The sequence below is a fragment of the Vanacampus margaritifer genome, chromosome 6 (genome assembly GCF_051991255.1).
Source record: "Vanacampus margaritifer isolate UIUO_Vmar chromosome 6, RoL_Vmar_1.0, whole genome shotgun sequence".
In the NCBI taxonomy this organism is placed as follows: Eukaryota; Metazoa; Chordata; class Actinopteri; order Syngnathiformes; family Syngnathidae; genus Vanacampus; species Vanacampus margaritifer.
The window spans coordinates 9,793,175-9,817,159 of record NC_135437.1 but is presented as its reverse complement, the minus strand read 5'-3'; the positions used below and the strand labels follow the sequence as shown (position 1 = coordinate 9,817,159).

The 23,985-nt window shown below is 39.8% G+C and overlaps 1 protein-coding gene across 5 annotated transcripts; it reads left to right on the top strand.

Annotated features, from left to right (window-relative positions):
* The first annotated feature begins 537 nt into the window (after positions 1-537).
* accs (1-aminocyclopropane-1-carboxylate synthase homolog (Arabidopsis)(non-functional)) lies at positions 538-23,257 on the top strand. 5 transcript variants are annotated; one of them, XM_077568596.1, is made up of 19 exons: positions 538-1,048; positions 2,009-2,475; positions 2,578-2,691; positions 4,396-5,093; positions 5,170-5,229; positions 5,324-5,394; positions 5,472-5,541; positions 6,897-6,963; positions 7,909-8,006; positions 9,961-10,038; positions 10,168-10,268; positions 11,964-12,053; positions 12,157-12,202; positions 12,334-12,475; positions 13,619-13,761; positions 13,911-14,064; positions 15,480-18,262; positions 19,605-19,796; positions 20,378-23,257. In XM_077568596.1, the coding sequence occupies exons 2-17, from the start codon at positions 2,049-2,051 to the stop codon at positions 15,896-15,898; spliced, it is 2,778 nt and encodes a 925-aa protein (XP_077424722.1). In that variant the 5' UTR covers positions 538-1,048; positions 2,009-2,048; the 3' UTR covers positions 15,899-18,262; positions 19,605-19,796; positions 20,378-23,257. The 5 variants fall into 5 exon arrangements, with proteins under 5 accessions (XP_077424722.1, XP_077424721.1, XP_077424719.1 ...); XM_077568595.1 differs by having other exon boundaries at positions 2,563-2,691; XM_077568593.1 differs by having other exon boundaries at positions 2,009-2,691; positions 15,480-17,946; positions 18,064-18,262.
* The last annotated feature ends 728 nt before the right edge of the window (positions 23,258-23,985 follow it).

Below are 23,985 nucleotides of genomic sequence, written 5' to 3'. Positions count from 1 at the left end.
GCATATTTTCCCACCCTGTCTTAATAATAATAATAATAATAAAGGCAGTCTCTCCCTGTCCTTATTTCCTCATAAAGTTACATTAATCAAATAAATCATGTAGTTAATTCATAATGAAGATGTCCTTCCAATGAGACGTATAAATTCATGGATTGATCCAACGTACATAATGAAAACATAAAACATTTAATCTAACACTCCTTAGCATGGCGCTTTTTTGTTGCCATCAAACAATCTTATATCTATCTGTCAGTCAGAACACACACACACACGCACGCGCGCGCGCACACACACGCACGCACACGCACGCGCACACACACACGCATGTGCACACGCGCTAAAAACAAAAGGGCTCTTATTTATACTGCAGTATGATAGCGCCATCTTGTGGATTTATGCATAAACTACAGTTGAATTAAGTCAGTCGTCGTAGTAGAGGGCGCTCTAAAACAGGACCGGTTCATCTTTTGGACTAGAAAGCGTTTGCGAACGCCGTTCTCTGTTATCACGGGATAGTTATCCCGGAATAAGCTACGTGCACGTACAGTTGACCCGGATGTAGTTTCGTTTTAGTTGCGGTGTCGCACTTTCGCACAGTAGACAGTAAACAATGATACAAACAGCTCCAAATGTCCATCACGTGCCGTGTTACGACTCCTATAAGAATATAGATTTCTCGTTTTAGGATAAGATGAGCATGTACTTCGAGGACGTGCAGTTTTGATTTATGGTGAGAAAGGAAATGATGATTGTGCAAAACGTATTTAATTACGGAAAATACATTTACAGGTCATTGAAAAGTTAATGGGAAAATAGCATTTCCTCAAGTTTAGAAAAAAATTGCCATTTTGCGTGATAATAATTAGGACGTAAAGCGTAAATAAAGTGGCGTGTACATGAGCGTTTGTGAGACGCGCGATCCAAAGTGATCAGGCTTAATTTTGTTAAAATAAATGACCAGTCAACAACACAACCAACAAAATGGTATCATGCAAAGGAGTCTTTATGGTCCAACACCTCTTTCACGTGTAGACCAGCACTGAATCAGGTGAGTTAAACAATAAAATACGTCTTTTGCAAACTTTTTTGAAGAGGGTTTGTCAACTATTTAGGAAATGTTTACCGAGTCTTAATAAACTGCGTGGATTATTGCAATAATTGTTAGTGAACAGTTCTAAAATTGAAAAATGTGCAGCCTATGCATGTGATTGGTAACAGAATCGTTTGGCAATCTCACTAGTGAATGATCAGTATCAGAATCGGCAGTATAAAACTGATGAGAACACCTCTAGTGTTTTTAAACCAGTGGTGTCAACACTTTTTCTTTCCAGGTCCAAATACAGAAAAATCTAAGGAGGCTTAGATCCACCTCTGCACTGAGCAACAGCAGGCTCACATTTTAACATTTACAAACCATAACGGAAGCATTCCGTATGGAGCTGCCCAAATCCTTATTGAATCATGTGTGGTTACTTAGCTGAACATTAGGACATGAGAGATGAGAATGAATTTCTTCTATTTTCCTGCCTTGCCACCAGGGTAGAAAGGAAGCACTGTAGTACAATGAAGCCAATACGGCACTGGCTGTGCTAAACATTAATTTTAGTCTATGCTGCAGGATGCTAAACAAATAGATTGCAGTAGTTTGGACCACTCTTAAATAATTGGAACTTTGGGCTTACCCCCTAAAATTATTGGACCCGAGAATCATTTGGAAATGGAATCAAAACAGAGACGGGAAACGTTCAAATTGTGTGTGTAACTCAAATTGTTATGAAATACCAGCAACATGTGTTAATTTTAGTCTTGGAAATTGAGTGACGTTGTTTAGTCATTACTGGGGGAAAAAAGCGAGAGAAAACTATAAAAAAAAAAAAGGGTGCACAAACTCTGTCAACTAAAGACACAAGTAGTGATATAAAAAAAAAAGTCCTTGTCAACTTGTGTGGTCTGCGTGTCTCATCTCTTGTGTGATGATTATGTTTACCCTGGTGATTCTTTTTCACAGTGTTTGAAGTAACGTCACGTATCCACCAGCCAGAGGAAGAATGGACCCTCGTTGCAGGAGGCACGAGCGGGGCAGCAACTGGACCGACCAAGAGATCGTGGAGCTGCTCCAGCTGTGGTCCGACGAGTCCGTCCAGCTAGAACTGGAAAGCTCACTGCGCAACCAGCGTGTGTTTGACCGCATTGCACTCATTCTGCGCGAAAAGGGCATGTACCGCACAGGCGACCAGTGCAGGGAGAAGATTAAAAAGATGAAGCTGGAGTATCGTCGCATTAAAGACAACCACAAACTTAGATCTTGGAAATTTTACGACGTGATGGATCGGGTCTTAGCTAACCGACCGGCTACTACCTACTCCACTCTGGGTGGAACGTTTGGTGCCCAGCAATTGTTTCAGAGCCCAGGTGGAAGTGACTCGTTCTTGCAGGGGAATTCCTCGCTAAGCTCCTTTGGTCCAACTTCTTCAGGTGGGTTTCTGTTTGGTCAGCCCCCCAAAACTGACGATCCACTGGAGGTAAAATGCGAGGATGGTGAGGAAATTCTTTTGAACACAGATGTTGTGCAACCAGATCTGTGTTACAGATCAGGAGATGAACAGGAAACAGATGAACAATCTTTGCTGGGAACAGAGGACACACACGGTCAAGGAGACAATTCTGCTCATTCAAGAAGTTCCCCTTCAGGTTGTTGTTTTTTTAAATTACCGGCAGTACTGTACATTATTTTTACAACAGACATTGCATCACAACATTATTGCCACTTGCAATATTTTAACCAAATGAAATATAAAGTTATTTATTTCAAGTAAAAAAGATAAGATTTTGATTGGGATACTAATATAGAGATGCTTATAGTTGTTGTTATACTTTGCAACATTGAAAACTTAACTCCTTGTGAGGAATTTATAGGACATTTTGGTGGGATGAAGTCAAAATATCGCATACAATTCAACCACTATAATTGTTAAATAATACTTCTCTCTTTGTAATCTTGTTTTCAAATAGCCCTTGCTATTCTACGTTCACACCAAAAGTGAAGTGAAGTTTCACCTCATGTTTCTCGTTAGCTTGATTACGGGATACGAACGCAGTTGCTCCTTTCGTGCCATGCCACAATGGAGAAGAGGAGGAGCTTCCTCCGACCGGTGACAGAAAAAATATATTTTGAACATCACCAGTCAATTAGCAGGATGGTGCTAAGGTTTTGGCTAATGCTAAATGCTATTGGTTGTTAGCGGATGTCACTAATATTTGTCAACTGTGTGTTTGGGAAGCCCTTTGAGACTCTTTTGTGATTAGCGGGGAAGTCAATCTCAAAATGTTCATGCTCTTCACAAGAATATGTTTCATGCGCTCCCACTAGTCTAAATATGGCATTCTGATTAATTTTGCCTTTGTAGATATGAATTCAGTACCAAAATCCACCATTCTTTTTCCATCTCAGAGGGTGACCAGTGGTTAAATGGGCAGCTTTTGTTGTAAATAGTATTATTTAAAATAAAAATAAAAATAGACAGCCCCATTGATGGATAAAAACGAGTACATTTTGCTGCTTGGCTCATATTCCACAAACACAGTCAGAAATTGACTAGTGGGGGGGTGCATTAAACATTTTTAATTTTTTCTTTACTTTTCTCGACTTTCCCTATAAGGGCTATATAAATAAACTTCACTTGACAGTTCAACAGCTGTAACCAAGCAAATACACTTATCAGATAGGCCAACTTCTTCGCTCATCATTCTCCAAGCCTCCTCCTTTTTGACATGGTCCCAGTATTGGAAGTTGCTTGTGATGTACAGCTCAGGGTGCTCACAGATGACTATTCTGTCCTCCATTGTTTGACTTGTGTGTGACAAAGCCAATGCATTCTCAATGCCGATTGTCTGTCACAACGCAATTTGTGTCTTACAGTTCAAATTTCCCAACTCAAGCGAGTGTGCGAAGAAGCACATTTTTGTGTGTTTGTTCTCCCCCACTTGCATTGCATCTGCACCACCTGGCACTGATGCGCACCCAACTGCGCAAACTGCACTGACTTAATATGCAATCGCATAGCAAGAATAGTTCAATTTGTGTTTGGTTTGCCCTTGCTTACTAGATTGTTCAACTGGTCCTAATGTTGTGAATTGTCAGTGCATATGTGAGCAGGCAACATTGTAATATCACTACTGAGGGAAAAGTAAACAGGAAATGTTTCAACCAGGTGAGCTGGATCATGTCCGACTCCCAGCTGACTTTGGGCGAGAGGCAGATTACAGGACACATAACTATTCACACTCGCATTCTGTTGAGAAGTAGAAATGTTGTCACAGTTTTATTCAATATTTTAGTATGAAGAAAATGTCACTCAGCAATCATCTCATCTCATGCTTTTCTCATATCCGCAGGTTTAACTGACCTGAACATTGATGCGTCTGCTTCCCAGTTAGGCAACGTTCCTGTGCCACATGACACATCTAGGGAGGGCCTCCGATCCCCTCCAGCATTAAAACAGAGGAGACGTCGTAAGGCAGGCAAAACCACATGTGGCCACGGAGGTGGAAAGTGTTGCAGTCAGGGCCCCCTCAACAAAACTCTTGAAGGCTTCCTCATGTGGCAGCAGTGTGCTGAAGATCGCCTCGTCTCCTGGGAGGAGACTCGTCTCGAGAAGGAGTTGCAAGCTGATGAGCGGAGACAGCAGCGAGAAGAGAGGAGAGCTGAACAGGAGCGTCAGCACGAGCTGCAACTGTTCAGCATGCTTACCGGGGCGTTAACTGCAGTCAGACAGGGTGCTGTGACCACGCAAACAGCGCCCACTAACACCCCCGTCCCCCTGCAAGATCGTCAGTCAACTTTACTGGCGACATCATCTGCCTCCTCTGCGCCATCCCCATCTCGACCAAATACACATGCACACTCGGGACTGCACCTATCAGTCAAGACCTGCACATCGGAGAGTGCTTTGGCAACTGTGAGAGGCGTGACGTCTCCTGAGGCCAGTGTGTACCTGTCCAAACGTGGTAACAACATTCGACGTCATCAAGGCATCCTCCAGGAAGGCTTTGCTCATTATGGAGCAAACAGATATGACACAGACAACCCTAATGTGAGTCAGTTTTTTCGGATTTTATCAACACAAAAGTGATTACAGCTGTCTCTCTTCTCTGTTCCCAATGTCCCAGGGTGTCATCAATATGGGCACAAGTGAGAACAAGCTCTGCTTTGATCTTCTTCATAAAAGGGTACTTAATATGTGCTGCGTGTTGTGCTATCCGATGTTTTTCTATTTTGATTCACTTTAATGCAATATAAGACCATTTCACTTTCCACTTGCAGTTGACCCAATCGGACATGCTACATGTTGACCCAGCACTGTTGCAGTATGGTGACTGGAGGGGACATGCGTTGTAAGTGGGTTGCCTCTATTTTGAATGAAAAAAAGGACAATTTTCCAAATAATTATTTTTCAATCTTATTCTTTCAGCCTGAGAGAGGTGGTTGCCAAGTTTCTAACTCACTACTGTCGTTCTCCAAAGCTATTGAAAGCTGACAATGTGAGTTGAATTTATGTCAAAATCACTGGTTAGATGTTTAATTTTGCCAGGATTTCATCACATTTGGAGTAACTTAACATACGTGTCCAATATATTGCTTTGATCTCACCTCTTCCGGCATAACAGCCCTTATATTTGCATTGTTGCTGAAGATTGTTTTGAAAAGCTGTGATAAATTAAGCAGTGTCATAGTCAATGTATTTTTTTGCCATTTCATATGAGCAACAGCATATTTCCAGCGGTCACATGACATTAACTCATTCACTGCCATAAATTCATTAAGAAAAAAAAGATAAAAAATTAGGGGCAAAAGGCCATTTAATCTTTTAATTGTAATTAATCGCCTGACTTCACTAGTTAACTTGCGATTAATCACGAATTTCATATCTGTTCTAAATGTATAATAAAAAAAAAATTCTAGGTTTTCATACTCTTGTTAACAAAATTGAGAAAAAATGTTAAACTAATAGAAATAGTTCAAATGAATTTTTGACGTTTATAGCCGTCAATGGCAGTGAATGAGTTAATAGAGGGCATGGCTTTGTCATAGCGAGGTAACAGTTTCATTATTATAACTTAATCATATTTTGTTGTAGTCAAGTAATTTCATGCAATGTTTAATAGTTTGCTGACATTGTATGACAAAAAAAGACAGTTAACATAATTAGTCTAGCAATTGAATGTTTTACACACACACAGTTTTGTTTTGTGTCTTGTTTAGGGGTACCTCAACAGTACACGTAAAGCAGAATGGCATCCACTCCCAGTTAAATTTCAAATTTTATTCTCTGATGGGAAATTCAAGTTCTTTTTGTTGTACCACACCGAGAACAAGACTAGACTTGCAGACATGTTAATAGCCATGTCAGACTGAAGGTAACAGGGCCCTTATTGTGATGTTGGCTGGGTTCTGTGCCTTGTTCAATGGCACCTAGACTGACTTCGGTATCCAGGCTATCATATCACCAACAACCTGTTGTACCATAATTATTTTATAGCTTTTTTAGGTTTCTTAGTTGATTGATATACAGTACCTTAAAACATAACATGCCTTATTGGCTGTTTCCTCTAAAATTGACAGAGTAAATGAGTAGTATTTGTTGTATTGAAGACTGAATGAGACCAACAATTAATGAGGAAATTGTGATTAGTGTAATTTTAATGAGCAGAAACACCCCCCACTGGCTTTTCAGGCTTTAAGCAATTCTCCAATTTTTTTTAAAGGGCCACACTCATTTATAACGCTGATGTTGCCAATTTAGTTAATTAGAATTATATGAATAATTGGCCAATTTGCCATTCAGCAGGTTCTTTTCGGCTGTGAAATAACTTTGTTAATTTGTGTTCTTATTCAGGTTGTGGTGATGAATGGATGCAGTTCCCTCTTTTCGTGCATTGCAGCCGTCATTTGTGACCCAAAAGGTAGGTCCCCAAATGTACACATAATACGTACATTGTTTTTGTATATAAAAAAAAAAAAGTTATACTGTATATTTGAGAGTGGAGGATGTACTAAAACAATTTGCACCTACTTATATTGAATGATTATTCTGTTGAATTCTTAACCATGAAAGCTATATTAAAGTACCAATATTAGCACATCCAATGTATTTATGCTTAAATTTTCCCCCCCAAAGTTTTGGCTCCCCGTTAAGCAATATAGATATTAGGGCTGCACAAGATTGTAAAAACATGATACTGTATTACGTTATCGATTTTATTGCAATATTTAACATGTACCTAAAGAAATGCCATCTTTATTATCTAATGAAATAATTTTTTCATACGGATCATTAAGAAGGCTCACCATATTCATATGCAGTAATAGTAGTTTTGTGTTAGTAATGCCCTGAGATACTTTACTCCTATTAGATGGCAATGCACATTTAAGATAGCATCTGATTGCTCAAAGTCCGAAAAATACAATTCTATATGAATTTATTGCACGCTTTTGAAATACACATATTGCATGTGTCATTATCGCCATGATAATATTTTTCGATATACATTGTGCTTGAAAGTTTACATACCCTTGGGGTATGTAAATTTATGAGCACAACTGGAAATGTACAAACGTTAAATGGCACTTAATGACGCAAAAAATGCTAGGAATTGTCACCAAAATTCACATGCATATCTTTACTTGTCAACTTCAAAATATCAAAAAAATGCCACAGTTTTTTGGATTTGATGGGCATTAAGCCTTTGTCTCAACATACAGTGCGCTCATACCCCTAGTGTATGTAAACTTTCAAGCGCAACTGTATTGTGCAGCCCTACATATTTCATTTTATTTGAGAATGTTTCCACGTTCCATGTCTAAGTTGCATCTCAACAGAAACGTTTTTTTGTGTGTGTCTTTTGTAGATGCCATTCTCATTCCTAGCCCTTTCTATGGTGTTATTACTGAGGACCTGCAGTTGTATAGTGATGTCAAGTTGTTTCATGTTCCGCTCGACTGTGAGGTAGAAACATACATCTTGGATTTATTTGCATATAAACAGTAGACATACAGTGGACCCCCGAATATTCAGGGTACAGCATTTGCAAATTCACCTATTCAAATATTACTGCTAACCCCAATCCACCACTTCTTATTTGCATTTTTACAAGAGAGCGTCAATTATTAACAAAGGTTCCCTGTTTGCGGTAAGGCTTGGTCCCTATCCTTGCAAACATCGGGGGTCCCCTGTACTGCCTTGAATGTTTGCATTCAGCAGCACTCTTAGTCATGTTGCGCTTTAGCTTATGGTGCACAAGTTAATGTTATTCAGCAAGCTTCCTCTTTTTTTTTTTTTTTTTTTTTTTTTTTTTTTTTTTTGGGAGATCTCAGTATTGATCATTTGAAATGTCATCATCATTGTTCTCCCTTTTTTTTTTTTTTTTTTGTATGTGTGTTTGTGCGTGTGTGCGTGCGTGTGTGTGTGCGTGCGTGCGTGCGTGCGAAAAAAAATAAAAATAAATAAGAATTCCCATACCGTTCACCTAAACCGAACACTTCAAAATCCAGCCAGAGTCGTGGGGCCGCCAGGAGACCCAAAGGGGGACCAAAGAAAAGAAAGAAAAGCGAAGCCCAGCACCGACCAGACACCACCCACCGGGCCACTAACCTTCACCAACCCCAAAGACATCCCAACTCCAACAAATCAGGGAAACCTCAAGGGCCCAAAGGAGAAACTGAGGAAAGGTAGAAAGGACAGACGAAGCAGAGTGAGATCCACAGACACCAGCCTCCACCGAATCAATGACCTGAGGGAGAAACAAATTGTGTCTGAGTCTCGATAGATGCTGGTGTGGTGGATCTAGCATGCATGAAAATCTCCACCAAAGAGGGGAGCCGTCGACCTCCGCCAGGACAGAGCAAGCGCAACACCTCAGGGCCCCCCAGGCCGCGGCCGCGCCAAAGGACGACCCCCGGGCCCCGCAGGGGCCACCGGCCGGAGAGCAAACCCCGGAGCAGGAGCGCCCCCCACCCCAACGCGGCCCGCGCCCCCAACCCAACGCAGCAGGACGGGGCACTGCAGGCCCACCAGGCACCCCACCGGCCCACAACCCCCGCTCCCCCCGCGACCCCCCCCGCCCCCACCCCCGCCACCCACCCCAACCCAGCCCCAACCGCCCCCAGGTCCCCAAATCCCCAGACACCCTCCCCACCCCAGCACCCCCCACCCCGGCACCCCCACCACCACCCCCCCACCAACCAAGCCGCCCCCGCCCCCCGCCCCCACCCCCACCAACCGACAGCCCCCCAGCCCCCGACCCCAGACCCCGGGGACACACCGCACCCAGGCATCCGCGCCGAAGAGGGGGCCGGGCAGCGGAGCGGAGAGGGCACCCGCGCCCACCCCACCACGCGGAGGGACGGAACACCAGGGGCAGAAGGGGAGATGGGGGCACCGGAGGACGGGCGGCATCCCCGAACCCCAGGCCCAGCGGGGAGAGGCCCCGGTCGTCACCCCAACGATCAAAGTGAAAAACTAACCCTGTTACTAAGTTCGCCAGCTCGCCGACTGGCGAACTCTACCCCTAAACCGTGTGTGTGACCCCACCCAGTGTATATACATAAGTGTGTGTGTGTGGTGCATTAAAATTGGGGGCAGGTGAACCGGAGCAGAGGGAAATGATATCCCCCCCTGCTCCGATCCATCCGCCCCCCAGGCATGTCAATGAGCGTATGTGGTGCATTAAAATAAATTAATGGGGGGGGGGGGGGGGGTGCACACGGACAGGCGACCGCAGCACTGCTTCATACCGCGGCCGCCCCAACCGATGCCCCCCCCCCCCCCAGTTGTGTGGTGCATTAAAATTTGGAGGGGAGCTGCAGGGCGGAGACGGTGTCTCCACCCCACCCCACTCCCCCCCAAGCAAGCTTCCTCTTGGTGTTGAGACCTGCATTCTTATTTTGAAAAACCTTTATAGGATACTGACGAAGATGGTCGACTTTTTCACCTCACCGTGTGCAAACTGGAGAAAGCTATGCAAAGGGCAAAGCAAGAGGTAATCCATGCATGTGTCAATATTTCTGAAAACATGCTAACCCATCTAAAGTAAATTCTGGAAGCAGTTAAAAAAAAAAAACAAGATCCTGTTTCATTGATGAGCAACTTTTTATTTTTTTTTAAATAGGGGGCGAACATTCGGGCTATTATACTGATGAACCCTCACAATCCTCTTGCTGAAGTCTACACCCCAGAGGAGATGCTTTCCTTCTTGGAGTTTGCCAAAAGGTGTGTTTTGCCCCTCAGTGAACATGTGCTGGCATATGGTAACATGGTAAGGCATAACATAGCATATCGTTGTTGCTATGTGAAAAACACTCATGTCCGTTTTTGTCTTTTTAAAAAAAAAAAATATATATATATATATATATATATATATATATATATATATATATATATATATATATATATATATATATATTTGAATATTTTTCCATTTTTGGGATGTTTGCATTCAATTTCATCCTGAAAACAAACATGTAAAAAAAAAAAAGACAAAAATGGACATAAGTCTTTTTCACATAGCTGCGACAATATAACAAAAGATAATGTACAGTGGATATAAAAAGTCAGCACACCCAGGTTTTTGTGCCAGGTTTTTGTGCCAGGTTTTTGTGCCAGGTTTTTGTGCCAGGTTTTTGTGCCAGGTTTTTGTGATAAAAAATAAGACCGCTCATTTCAAAACTTTTTTTCCCCCACCAATAATGCGACCTTGACAGACAAAATTGTTGGGACCTCCCTGTTCACGAAAGAAAACCACACAGTGGTCACCAGAGGTGGGCAGTAATGAGTTACATTTACACCGTTACATTTACTTGAGTAAATAAAAAAAAATAAAAAAATACTTCTAAGAATAGTTTTACCACACAATACTTTTTACATTTACTTGAGTAGATGTGTGAAGAAGAAACACTACTCTTACTCCGCTATATTGGGCTACACTAAAGTTGTTACCCGCTGCCCCATTCATACATTCATTCGATTTACCGTATTTTTACATAAGCGCTCTGCTTGACTGACTGTGGGAGCATTTCCGCGGACACTAGTGATGTGACGTTCACGAACGAATCGAGTCTTTTGAACGGCTCTTCAATGTGACGATGGGAACTGAGTCTTTAGAGACCCGTTCAACCCCCAAGCCGACTAATGCTGAAAGGTTATATTACAGCTTAAAACTTTACAGTGGAATCCCGCAATTTGCAGGGGTAGGAACCAGGCTGGCCCACGATTAGCAACAATCCGTGTATAATTAACAACCACTGAAATGCATTGGAACAACAACAAAAAAAGGCAGATTTATTTGTAAACTTTTTTTTCTTTTCTTTTTTCTTTCGGCTTAGTCTCTGTAAATCAGGGGTCGACAGCGAGCAACTCACATGATATGTTTGGCAAGGTTGAACATGTCCTTATGGTTTTCTAGGGATACCGCTTTTGTCCAGGCCTGCTTTATGAGTTTGTTATTTTTTTTTTTTAAACAATTCCATTGGAATTAGGCTAAGTGGTTTAGATGGATGGAAGATTACATAACTTGACATTTCATGTAATCCTCCTGTTCTGCAGTCCTGCATCTTGCCAAAACATCATATACAGCTGTTGACATTTTACAGTTGAGAGCCTCTTGTCATATAAGAAGTGTTCTTTATGGTGTTTTAACATCCTTCTTTAGAATCAGCATATTGTCAAGTGCAGCACTGTCATCGGGAAATGGGCTCTAAATTGCTGTTTTCTAAATGGTCCTGCCAGCAAAACAGCCACTGCAGAACTTCACAGTTACTCAGCTGCTGTAACCTTAGTTTACAGTTCTCTTATACTAATGTATTATGCCTTTACTGTATGTCTTATTGTCTTTGTTGTAAAACAGTCATTATACATTTTGCACTACATATGTTATGTTACGTTAAATATATCTGTCTCTTATTTCAGAAATGACCTCCATGCCATCATTGATGAAGTTTACATGCTGACGGTGTTTGATGAATCAGTAACATTTCACAGTGTCCTCAGTCTGGAAAGGTACGATGTTAACCTATGCTCTTATTACTCATGTACACCCTTTATCATGATAATTATGGCTGAAGATCGCCTCTTAACTGCTAATGATGTGCCCTTATTTCAGTTTGCCCGACCCACAGAGGACACATATAATGTGGGGGCTGAGCAAGGTACGTGCTGTGCTATGTGGGGGACTTTTTTTTTTACGACTCCTGAAAGAACTGTAAATTCTCAGCATTTCCTTGCACAAGATTTGCTGTCAGCGCTGTTTCACTTATTGACTTCATCTTGCCTTTTCCAGGACTTTGCAATGGCTGGAAACAGAATAGGCACTCTTTATACTGAGAACCAAGACTTCGTGGAGGCTTTGGCCCAATTGGGCCCATTACATGGTATTTCTGGGACAACTCAACACCAGGTTGCACAACTTCTTCAGGACAGAGGTATAGTTCAATGCTGTTGTAGTTTTAACCTAAATGTTACTTTGCTCCATTGGAAGATGATCATTTAGTGCATCAAAATGGCAATTTTGTGTGACCTTCCAGGAGACATTAAAAAATGTTACTTTGTTTAAATTACTTACTATTATATATATGACAGTCAAGCTTTCGAGTCTGAACCTTTTTTTTCTCCTTCAGGACAGCACACACTTATTTCTGTAACACTCCTTAGATAGCTAACTACCACACAAATATAGCCTATAATTCATTTTTGAGGATATTTAATGAATGCTATGATAAAACCTAAACCCCTACAGAATCCAATAAAAAAAATATTTATATGAAGATTTTTTTACGCAATAGAACAGAAGAGATACAAAATATATAAAAAATAAATTCATCAATACGTAAAAGTAAAAGAGAGTTACTACAGCAAATTAATGGAAAGGAGCAGAAACAATATTAGAGAAACCTGGAAAGTAATTAATAGTTTAATTAGAAAGAACACGGGAAAAGCCACTTTGCCTTATCTTAAAAGGAGATACAGTACTTGTCTTTACAATAAGGAAGACTTAGCAAATGAATTTAATTATTTTATCAGTTTTGCAGCAATTAGCATTAGAATATAGCTAAGTTTAATCAATATTCACATTCCTGGTGAAAACACTGTCAAAAAGAGCTTATTGCATCATGGCCCTGGCTGATCTCTTGTACTCTGCTGCCACCTGCGAGCCGTTTTGTTTTGTGGTAATAACTACCATTGCTTTTAGCCACTTCTTCATGTCAGAAGCTGCATAAAAAAACGCGTAAACATGTTTTTGGGAGGGAAGGACAAAGTATTAAAAAACTTATTTACACGTTTTTGGGTTTGAATAATTTAACGCAATTACAGTGGAAAACTTAACCGAACTAAAGAGTCACTTTATTGGGGGGCGCTCTTTGTAAAATTTGGTAAACCTGACTGTGGAAGCTCAGCGTGTATGGTTCAGATCAAAATGTATGCTTTTACATGTGTCCCTCTCTTACTTCTGAGGGATATATTTGTGCCTTTCAGCTTGCGCTGCAAATCATGCTGCACAAATACTTTGTCACACAATGTACACTACTGCTGTGAAGCTAATGATGCTTCACACTGTCATGTTGTAGAGTGGATAAGCAAGGAGTTTTTGCCTGAGAACAGACGGAGATTGAGGGCTGCTCACTGCTACCTGAGGAGTGAGTTGCAGACAATGGACATTGACTACCTGGACAGGCCTGCTGCTTTGTATGTCTGGGCTGACTTCAGGAAGGTAACTTGACCAAGGTCACATTGTGATGCTGGGGTTGATAATCAAATGCTAATTTGTGCAGAGGTAATTGCATTGCAGGGGAAAAGTCATTGTCATTAAAATCATTGTATTCGCTAGGTTTGACGTCACTTTCTTGTCTGCTTTTCTAGTTTCTCAGAGCCCCATCATTTGAGGAGGAGTTGTGGATGTGGCGGTGCTTCCTCAAACATAAAGTTGTATTGAGTTGCGGGCAAGCCTTCTCCTGCTCTATTCCTGGCTGGTTTCGCATCGTCTTTGCCGACCATCAGCGCCACCTTCAACTTGGTCCGTCATTAGCTATACAGTAGTAATATTTAGTGCAGCCCACTGTGTACATATCATTGTTCACAAATTATCTAGCATCATTTTTTCTATTTTGGAGGCAATAGCACCCCATAATATAATAATTTCTTGAAAATTAAAAAATGCTTAAAAATGTAATAACATTTGCAGTTAATTTGATCAAAAATGTAATAAAACTCAATAATGTAATCATTTGACCAATAATGTAATAAAAAATTGGACTGATGTTGTATGCGGCTAAGCGCTTCCAATCAAGTGGGTGGAGCTTACTTTGATTACCGAAACTTTGTGCAGAGGTTGGTTTAACGCTAAGTAATTCAACTCTGCCAAATCACTCCAACATTCACCTCCATTTAAATCAGGCAGTGTTAAAAATACACTTCAAGTGTTGAAATCAACAATTACCACCAACATTTTAACACCCACTGTGAATGTACCGGAATGTTACAGTATTAGATTCTCAAAACACAAAATGTAGAACTTTGGACTGAAACTAAACATATATATTACATTAGCTGTGAATTTCTACATTATTTGTTTTGAGGAAGAAGATCCACCTGAAAATATAATAAATCCCCAGTAATGTAATGTATTACTTTATCATTAAAAACGTTATTACAATTCAGTCAGGATTTTTTCTTACATTATTGGTGAAATTATCATATTTTTGATCAAGATAAGGGCTAATTGGATTACATTTTCAGGTGTTATTACATTTTCAGGAAATTATTACATTATAGGGTGCTATAAGCTCATCCGCTAATAGTGACCAGCAATTAAATGATTGAAACAAAACATAAGTAAGGGTTACATTTGCTTGTAGATGCTACAGGATGGTGGTAAAGCACAACTTTTGTCTAAATACAGCTCACCAACTCACTTCAACATAACTCCTTGGCACCAAAATGCTACCAGATGGTGTCTAATCAATACATTTATTGCTTTGATCTGAATACTAAAACACACACAAAAAAAATCACAACTGTAAATTTGCAAATTCCGAACCGTGAATATGTGTAGGTAACAATGCAACATTACATTAATACAAGATGAATTTACTGCCAAGTTGACTTGCGCTGTATCCATTTTAGGAAGGATGTATTCTACAGGTGTAGAAATGCTTCTTTTTTTTTGGCTCAAAAGATTTTTTGCTTCACTACTGAAAAATATGATGAGAGAAGCTACCCACGGGAGTCTGCTCTGTCAAGTTTATATCTTAAGCTTTAAGGCTGAAGGAGTTCCTGGTGAAAATGTGTGAAATGAGCATGCAAACGTTTGTTAACTGTGAGATAAATGAGTGCATAGCTACATTTCATACAAATTTGATCTCCGTTTATGTGCTAACTGAATACTAATTACTGACCTGCTTTGTGTTTTATTTGTTTGTATTGTTTTAGGACTGAAAAGAATCAGAGAGGCCTTAAAAGAAATCAAAGAAAGCAGTACCAGCAGGGATTCCCTCATTGTCAAAGAAGCCAGTGAGGAGAGCAAGAGACCAGTGAAAGAGGACAGTGCACCTTCAGACAATGCCACAATTGAAAATTCAACATCATCCCCCCAGAGCAAGTCATCAGACCAGCTGAAGGAGAAGGCGAGTTCTGTTCCTGACACAAGCTCGCCGGGCCCTGATGAGTTTGTGTTGCTGGACTGCCAAGCCTCTAAGCCTGCAGAGAGCCTGGACTCTCTGATTGGTACGCTCAAACATCAAATCCGCTCCTCTGATTGGTTGGAAAAGAACACGCCAGAACGGTCTGCAGGGGAGGACCCAGACATTCTTGATGTGTTTAAAGCCCTGTTGGCACAAGCCAGAAAGTAAAGTTGTGGATGCACAGGCGAAGATGTCGCTGCCAAATTACAGCAGGCAGCACTTAAGAATCCCTCGTCACTTCATCTTTATGGCACAAAGCTCAACATGAACACCCAACAGGAGGCAGTTGATTTTTTTTGGGAGGAGGGGAAGCTCTTACCGAGAGGACAAGAAGAACTGGGTGGCTTTGAGACCAGACTTAATCTTAAATGATGCCTTATAGTTGAGTGTTGATGGGAGACTGATTTCACATTGGAATTCATCCATAGTTGGGATATTTGTATGCTGAATTAAATGCCAAATGTCAATAACCAAAACATCCAATTTCCTTTTATTAATTAACTCATTCACTGCCATTGACGACTATAGATGTCAAAAATTATGTGAACTATTTCTAACAATTTTTCATTAAATTAATTTTTTTATGAAAACAGATTTTTTTATTGTACATTAATAACAGATATAAAATTATCATGCGATTAATCACGATTAAATGCCCCTTATTTTTAATACTTTTTTTAATTAGGCCCGATTAATTAAAAAAAAATTGTAATTAATCACATGACTTCACTAGTTTACTAACGATTAATCACAAATTTTATATCTGTTCTAAATTTACAATAAACATTTTTTTTCTAGGTTTTCATACTCTTGTTAGCAAAAGTGGATTGAAAAAAAAAACTAATAGAAATAGTTCAAATGAATTTTTGACATCTATAGCCGTCAATGGCAGTGAATGAGTTAAGAACAGATTCTCATTTCTAATGCGAACCTGGTTGCATTTAAATATGTATAAATAATCTTTGCTATAGCAGTTGTTCATAACCTTGCTGGAAATACTGAACCCCACCAGTTTCCTTATGCATGATTGCCGAAACCTTCTTTATTGGAAAATAAAATATGTTGTTTTTAGGCATAGGGTTTACTGGTGAACAAAATGAACAGGGAGAGTAGGTTTGTCATCGAATGTGGCTCTCTTCACCTTGAATTCACAAAGTGTTGTGTTCTTGTATTCCTCATGTCCATGCAGCTTGAGGAAGTGTTCCTTTAGTTTTGCTAGATAACGAGTTGTGCTGGACCACAATTGCTCAGAATCCAGGTTAAGAATCACTGCTGTATAATTATACAGTATGCTGTATGAAGGTTGTGAGATACCAGCCATCATCATTCAAGTAGTGACTTAAAGAGAGTGAGTCCCCTCTGCAGTTATAGCAGTGTGCAAAAATGTTATTGACTCATCTACCTCACCGATGCAAGACTAGACATTCCACATTAAACTCATCCAAGCATGATTGAATATCACTTTGTGCACTTTGGCACTCATGCCTGAATAGAAGAAGACATTCTCTACACTTTTCTCACACCGTTAGAAGCAAGGAGTTTCCAAATGTTGGAAAATCAGAACTGAAAAATGCTGTGATCTTTCCAGGTTGTGATTGATCAATTAAAAGACGGTATGGTAATGCTGTTTTCCATGTTGTTACTGCATTTTGATATTTTGTCAGCTCATTATGTAACTATAGAAGATTTAAAAACACACACATACTGTAACTGTATGCATTTTAGATATGATGTCTAGTTGCCTAATTTTCACTTTGTGTGGGCTGTTGCAGTTCTCCCTCATGAATGGAAAGGGAAGAGAGTGATAGTTGAATGACAATGGGAAGCAATTGTGATAACACTGAACACTTGAGGGTGGACTTTCTCACTGTTCTCTCGCCAACCAAGTTTCTCTATCTTTCACAAATATGACTGACTATTTTTTAATTTGCGAAGTTTCTTTGAATGTGTTTAAAGTAATCACACAACCTTCTACTTCCTCAAATAGGCCTACCACGTGCTTTTTTCCCCACTTGCACTGTGATATGGTGGGCCACAAAGATGCCACAACTGGGGGAGTTTCCACTTCAGTGTAGGCGGAGTATGACGAAGGGGTTGTTCTGGGGGATGAGCACTGCAAAAAAAGAAAAAGAATTTATGAGTCAAGGTGTTGAATACTGTACAGTAGAGGTACACTCAAGAAAGGCTGACATGCTTTAATCTGTCTTTGAACAAAGGTAAGGCAGTACATTTATCATCATTTGACATCATTGTACATGTTAGAATTTGATAAACAATGTGAAGTTTGAGAGGCTGTTAACCTGAAAATGTCACTTCTGTTTCCCCTCACTTAGAGTACAATAAACATGAGGTTTCCAGAATTAAATGACGCAATCAGTCGCTTCAGATTCACACAGTGTTGTGTGGGGCTTAGTGGTTGCCTGTGTGTGTCTTATGCTGTCTGGACACCATTCTGGTTTAAGGGTGGTGGACTCTGGACTGAGTGGAATAACACAAAGGAAGACCATGACAAAGATGGTGTGATCTTCAACGGTGAGCATGAAGTCCGCAACATGTCTGATGGTTTTAAATATAAGGCAGTGTGAAATGTAATAATTTGTCTTGTGCTGACAATAAGCAATACCACTAGTCAGGCTTAGGGAGTCATACCACATGCTAACAGAAGAGCCTTTTCTGAAGAAGTAAACAAGTTTGAGCTTGCTCCTATGCTGAGAGATGCATTCTTTTTATCAACTGAAGCTTACATTTGGTGGAAAGGAAACATGCACTGAACCAGCTTGAGAATAGTTGAAAGCCTCACATTGATTTAGGTACTTAAAACATTTTTTTTTTTACAAGTTTTATTGACATTTGCTGTGGAGGATGTTTTATCTAGTCTTTATTCCCCAAACATGTTAAACTCCAAACAGTCGCACACTGATGCCCCAAATTTGTGTTTTGATACATGCTACATCTAATTAAACACATTTTTAAAAAAAAATGAAAGTAGACCAACCATAACATCATAACCACTTGGACTATTAAATGATATCCACGTCTGTGTTTACAAATATCCCAATGTTTAATTTTGATTTACACTCTCAGTGGCGTATTCATTTAACATATGTTCATTAAAATATTTGTAGTTCTCAGCACTGCAGAATTGTTCTGTATTTTTAACTTACTTAATGTAATTAAGCAACCAATATATTGGACAATGAACACATCTCATTATGATTGCCCAGTTCTACGCCACTGCAAACTGTTACCATAAGAATAATCAGTGTTAAATTAATACGTGCGTGGCATCGATCATTGACGCATTATTACTTTGGTAAAGGCAGAATACAGATATGGTACAGATCATGTATTAGAAAACATATTTCAGAAGTGATCATATTGTTGTGGCTGGTTGTATACTATTATACTGTATATGACGGTACAAGGAATGTATTAGCTTGCACTTTTGTTGTTCTTTCATAAATTTAAGCGCTACAATGTACAATTAATATTCTCTGTAACGTTTCCCAATCATATTTTGCATTAGAAAAATCTTACAGAACACCAAAACATGTATGTTAATGAAACTAATGATGTTTCAGTTTATTCACAAATTCACATACTCAGGGCTTTTTAGCGTAATATTCTATTGTACTAATTAATCAATATAAGTGGAGGCAGTGGTTAACTGTACTTTGTGCTATTGAGTCTTAATTGTTCTGTATATGCTGCTTTGCATAAACAGATTAACATAGATACATTAATTGTTATTTACAAAAACAACAACAAATGCAGAGTGGACAACATTTACAGCAACAAAGCAAACATTTTTGTAGCAGACATTTAACGAAAGGTCCATTCACCTGTTTTTGTTTTTGTGCCTGTTCTGATGCAGCCCTGGAAGCAGAGAGAGTTTTTGGGGTTCTGTCCTTCCTGTTGGCCTTAAGCACAGGGGCTCTCTCGCTGGTCTTCGCCCTCTGCTGGACATCAGAGACAGTGCGCTCCTACTCCAACACTCGTTCTCTCCTTATGGCAGGGCAGGCACTGTATCCCACCACCTTGTTACTTCTCACCATGATATCTACAGGTAATGCAATACATGCCCAAGATTACTTTCATATGACTGAGTAACACTGTCACAAAAATGGGAACAATAGTTTATAGATTTTCTTTTTAGACAAAGACAAAATTGTCCATTAGTGTAACTATGAATGGTTGTCTATATGTGCCCTGGAATTTAATTTAATTTAATTTAAGAGTTATAGAACATGGACAGATGTTGCATATTACTTTATTCTAAATACACGAGGGAACGGAAGTCATCTATCTGTTGGATCTGGTGGGACATTGTTGCTCTCTTGTTGTTGTTGTTGTGCACGTTTTAAATATAGCACTTTCGGAGCAAAGTCCTAAAAATAGCTTTGTTTTCTATTAACCTCCAAACAGACTTTGTTGTGTTGGTTTGGGTTAAATTCAAGAAGACTTTAATGTGCTGCATTTACATAACCTTGAGCGTAGCGTGTCTTTAAATATATATTGTAATTTCCCTGTTCATAATCATTATCATAAAAACTATTTTGTAAAGCTCTAGACATCCAATGATAGGCCGTAATGACATTGTTCATTTTCTAACTCTTGATTTTACCCCTTTTCTCCCTCCATTGGCAGGTTTCTTCTTCCTACTCAGTTGGTCCATTTTCACCTATCAGCACTCTGAAGAAATCTACCAGGACTTCTCCACCCTAGGCTCCTCTTACTGGCTGGGGGCTTTAGGCTGGGTTCTGCTGTTGGTTGTGGAAATGATCATCTTCCTAGCTGAGCAAGTTATTGTGCCAGACATCCTAGAAGACCTGGAGAAGATAGTGGAGTCATGGAGGGTCACTCCTCGGCCCGGTCGTTGCTTCAGCGATGTTTGTCCTCACCCTGCATTTAGTGAGAGTAAGCTAGCTTTCAAGAGGTACATGTCAGTACCTTGAATGGGTCACAACACTTGGGTATGAGTATGAAAGAGAACATGGGTGCAATGAACATGCACATGCACAGACTCAATGGGGAAGCCATCTTCCAAACAGATTTAGAAACACTAAAGCCTCATTTACTAAAAGCGTGTATGTGCAAATATAGGTATGATTAGATTAACTCAGCAGGTAGTGTGCTTTTTCAAACCTGAGATAAATTGTGATGGTTCATTTTGCATCCTTAAATTGTCTCCAGGGCAGCTGCAAACAGCACCTCTGTGAGAGAAATGATTTTGAAACGCCAGAAGCTAAAATTATGGCGTCATGTTTAATATTCAATCAACTCACTCAAAATTACTATTATTGACGTACTATGTTTGTATAGGTTCAGTACTGTATAAGAACCGGTGTAATGTCACTAGTGCCATCTAGTGGTGAATGGTGATATTCCAACTTAAAACTACAGCTTAATTTTTTTCATTATATATTTTTGCATTTTATACACCGCACCCCAATTAGAGTACGACCCGCAGGCTGCCAGTTGCCCATCCTTGATCTAAGGACTTTCCAAATGCCTTTCAACTAAGCATTTACTTGTATCTGGTCATTTCAGCGCAATGTGACCAATGCTGGCCTTTTTTCCCCTCTTTTTTTGTGCTATCATCCCAAGTATTAAACCCAATGTTATTCAGAATTGGTATTCAGGCTGTATTAAATCAAACCGAAGATGGCTTTTAAGCGGTTGCTGGCTACACCAAAATTGCCAGAGCAAAAGATCTGTTTTTTGCCCAGTAATATTTTTTTTCTAATAACCCTTCAGACTTAATTTGCTCTTCAGATGCTCTCCCAAATGGTGAAATCTACCAGCAGCACCCAAAGCACAAAAACCTCTTTTAATGAGGCTCTATGCACCACTTTTGGGTTTGAATCTCTGGTCCACGCTTACTATGTGGAGTTTGCATGTTCTCCCTATGCCTCAGTGGGTTTTCTGTGGGTAACCACATTCAAAAACATGCATACAGGGTTCATTGTCCATGGTGTGAATGTAAGTGCTGTAGAAAATGGATGGATGGATAGTTATGTACTTAATAATTCTCTGGTTCTTAGTCAAGGTTTCTCTGTGAAGTGTTTTCTTCAAGACCATCTGAATCCATCCCTGTTCTGTTCTTTCTTTGTATTTCTAAATGTATTTGTCAAGTATGTTTTCAGCGCATACACATGAGAGGATCTCTTTTATAATGATTATATTGTGTCCCTTTATTTTGAAGTTTGAATTAGTGAAGTGTTATGTCCTTGATGTGACTTTTTGCTCCTTTTATCACACATCTTTTTACCCCCTTTATTTATTGCACTAGTTGGTGCCTATCTGAACATGTCTAAGTATATATATATATATATATATATATATATAAATGTTTATTGTGCTTATCAGTTGCATAATTATATGCAGCAAAGATTAAAATAAACAACAGAATGGATTTGAGCATGGTTTTCCATGCCTCCCGCTTATAGTGCCCCCACTCTTCAAGTGTTTCCACCACCTTTGCATGCATACTGTATATATATATATATGAACAGACAGTATTGTAAAAAAAATATGTAGGGCGTACCATCATGAGTTAATGTCTTTAGAGGGCTGTGTTAGGCTTCTATTTTTATATTTGTATCCTTTATTTATTTTTTGGTTAAGAGCAGGCAAGTCCAGAATTGTGGGTTACATTTTTTTTTTTACCTCTTCAGATGAAGCACCTGCCATTCACATGGTACGGAGGATCTATTGCATCTATTGTGTTTCAAACCTCAGTTGGGACCCCAGATTATTTTTGTTCAGAGAAAGCATCCCTCTCAGCTAAATAAACAAAAGCTTTAATTTGCTTGCTTGTTGTATCGGGTGTGACAATGCATACATCATCCAATCATGATTTGGAAGCGTGTTGCGAAAAGGTTGCAGCCGCCATGTGTTAGGCCCAGCAGATGACAGACTGCCTCCAAAGACATTACATTTAACATTGTCTCACATTCCCATGAGGAGGGGTAGCACAGACTTTGAGCTGCTTATGCTTGTTTTCTCAATGTGCCAAAGTGGGGGAAATTAAGAGGCACTAGCTTTGTTAATTGGGCGATAATCAGGTGTTGCTCTGATTAAAAGGCAGTTCCACCCTGTTGGACCCTGCTAATGAGTTTGTTATTAAATCCACAGAGGATTTTTGTCTCTTTTTCAGTTTAGCAACGGGGTAGCGTTTAATTGCTGTGTAAACGAGGCAAATGTTGTTGAGGGTCATCCTGCATCAGCTCTCAAACTGCAAATAGAATCCCACCTAAACATCAAATATCCAATTCACTGTGGAGTGTACTCTTGTGTCCAGCTGTACCTCTCAGCATTTGCTGTTGTTTCAGGTCCGCCCACTCCTCTCTAAAAGAAAGCTCTTGAAATCTAATTTGGTATTTGAGAGAGCCGGAAATCCACTTTACATCTAATGTAGAAGTACTTTTCAAATGGGTTCTTTTTTTCTTCTTTTTTTTAAACTTCAATTCTCTTTTGCAAAGTGGTGTGTGATCCCTTGAATAAATTCCAATATCCAGCAATGAATTTTGACTTCTTGATTTTGGATTTTTTAAACTTCAATTCTCTTTTGCAAAGTGGTGTGTGATCCCTTGAATAAATTCCAATATCCAGCAATGAATTTTGACTTCTTGATTTTGGAACGGGGTTGGGGGTATTGTTTGAAAATGTCTTCAAAAAAAGATGGCCTGAATCAAGCTGCAAAAACACATTGTCAGACATTTATGCACAAAGGAAAAAGAGGAAAAAAACAGACGAATGCTTGGGAATGCAACCAGAGCGATATGAGATTGCAGATGCTGATTGTTGAAGGGCATTTGCTAAACAGACATCAATCAGAGGACGTCTCCCTGCTTAAAGGCCACTGGCGCTTCCTGCAGGCAGCTGGCAACATGTGTAGAACACCTCTTCTCATCCACTAACCCTTCTCATCAATTAGACTTATTATCCAGCCATGTCCCACGAATTATGTTACACCACCACCAACATGATGAAAACTTAGTATGTACCGTACTTGTCGTTCTGTAGCTGAGTTAAATAAATGTACCTAGAAAGCATTGTCAGAATTTACAGTTAAGTTTGAAGTTTACAGAAGAGGAAGTACCACTGACTGAACAGGTTCCAATTTGGCCTGTTGGTGGTGCTAGTGTAACATTCAAATCTTACAACGTCATTTGGCAAAGCACAGGATATTTTGTCCGATGAGTAATGCTACATAAATCTCTGCAGGTATACATGTGTTTATGTTTTTTCTT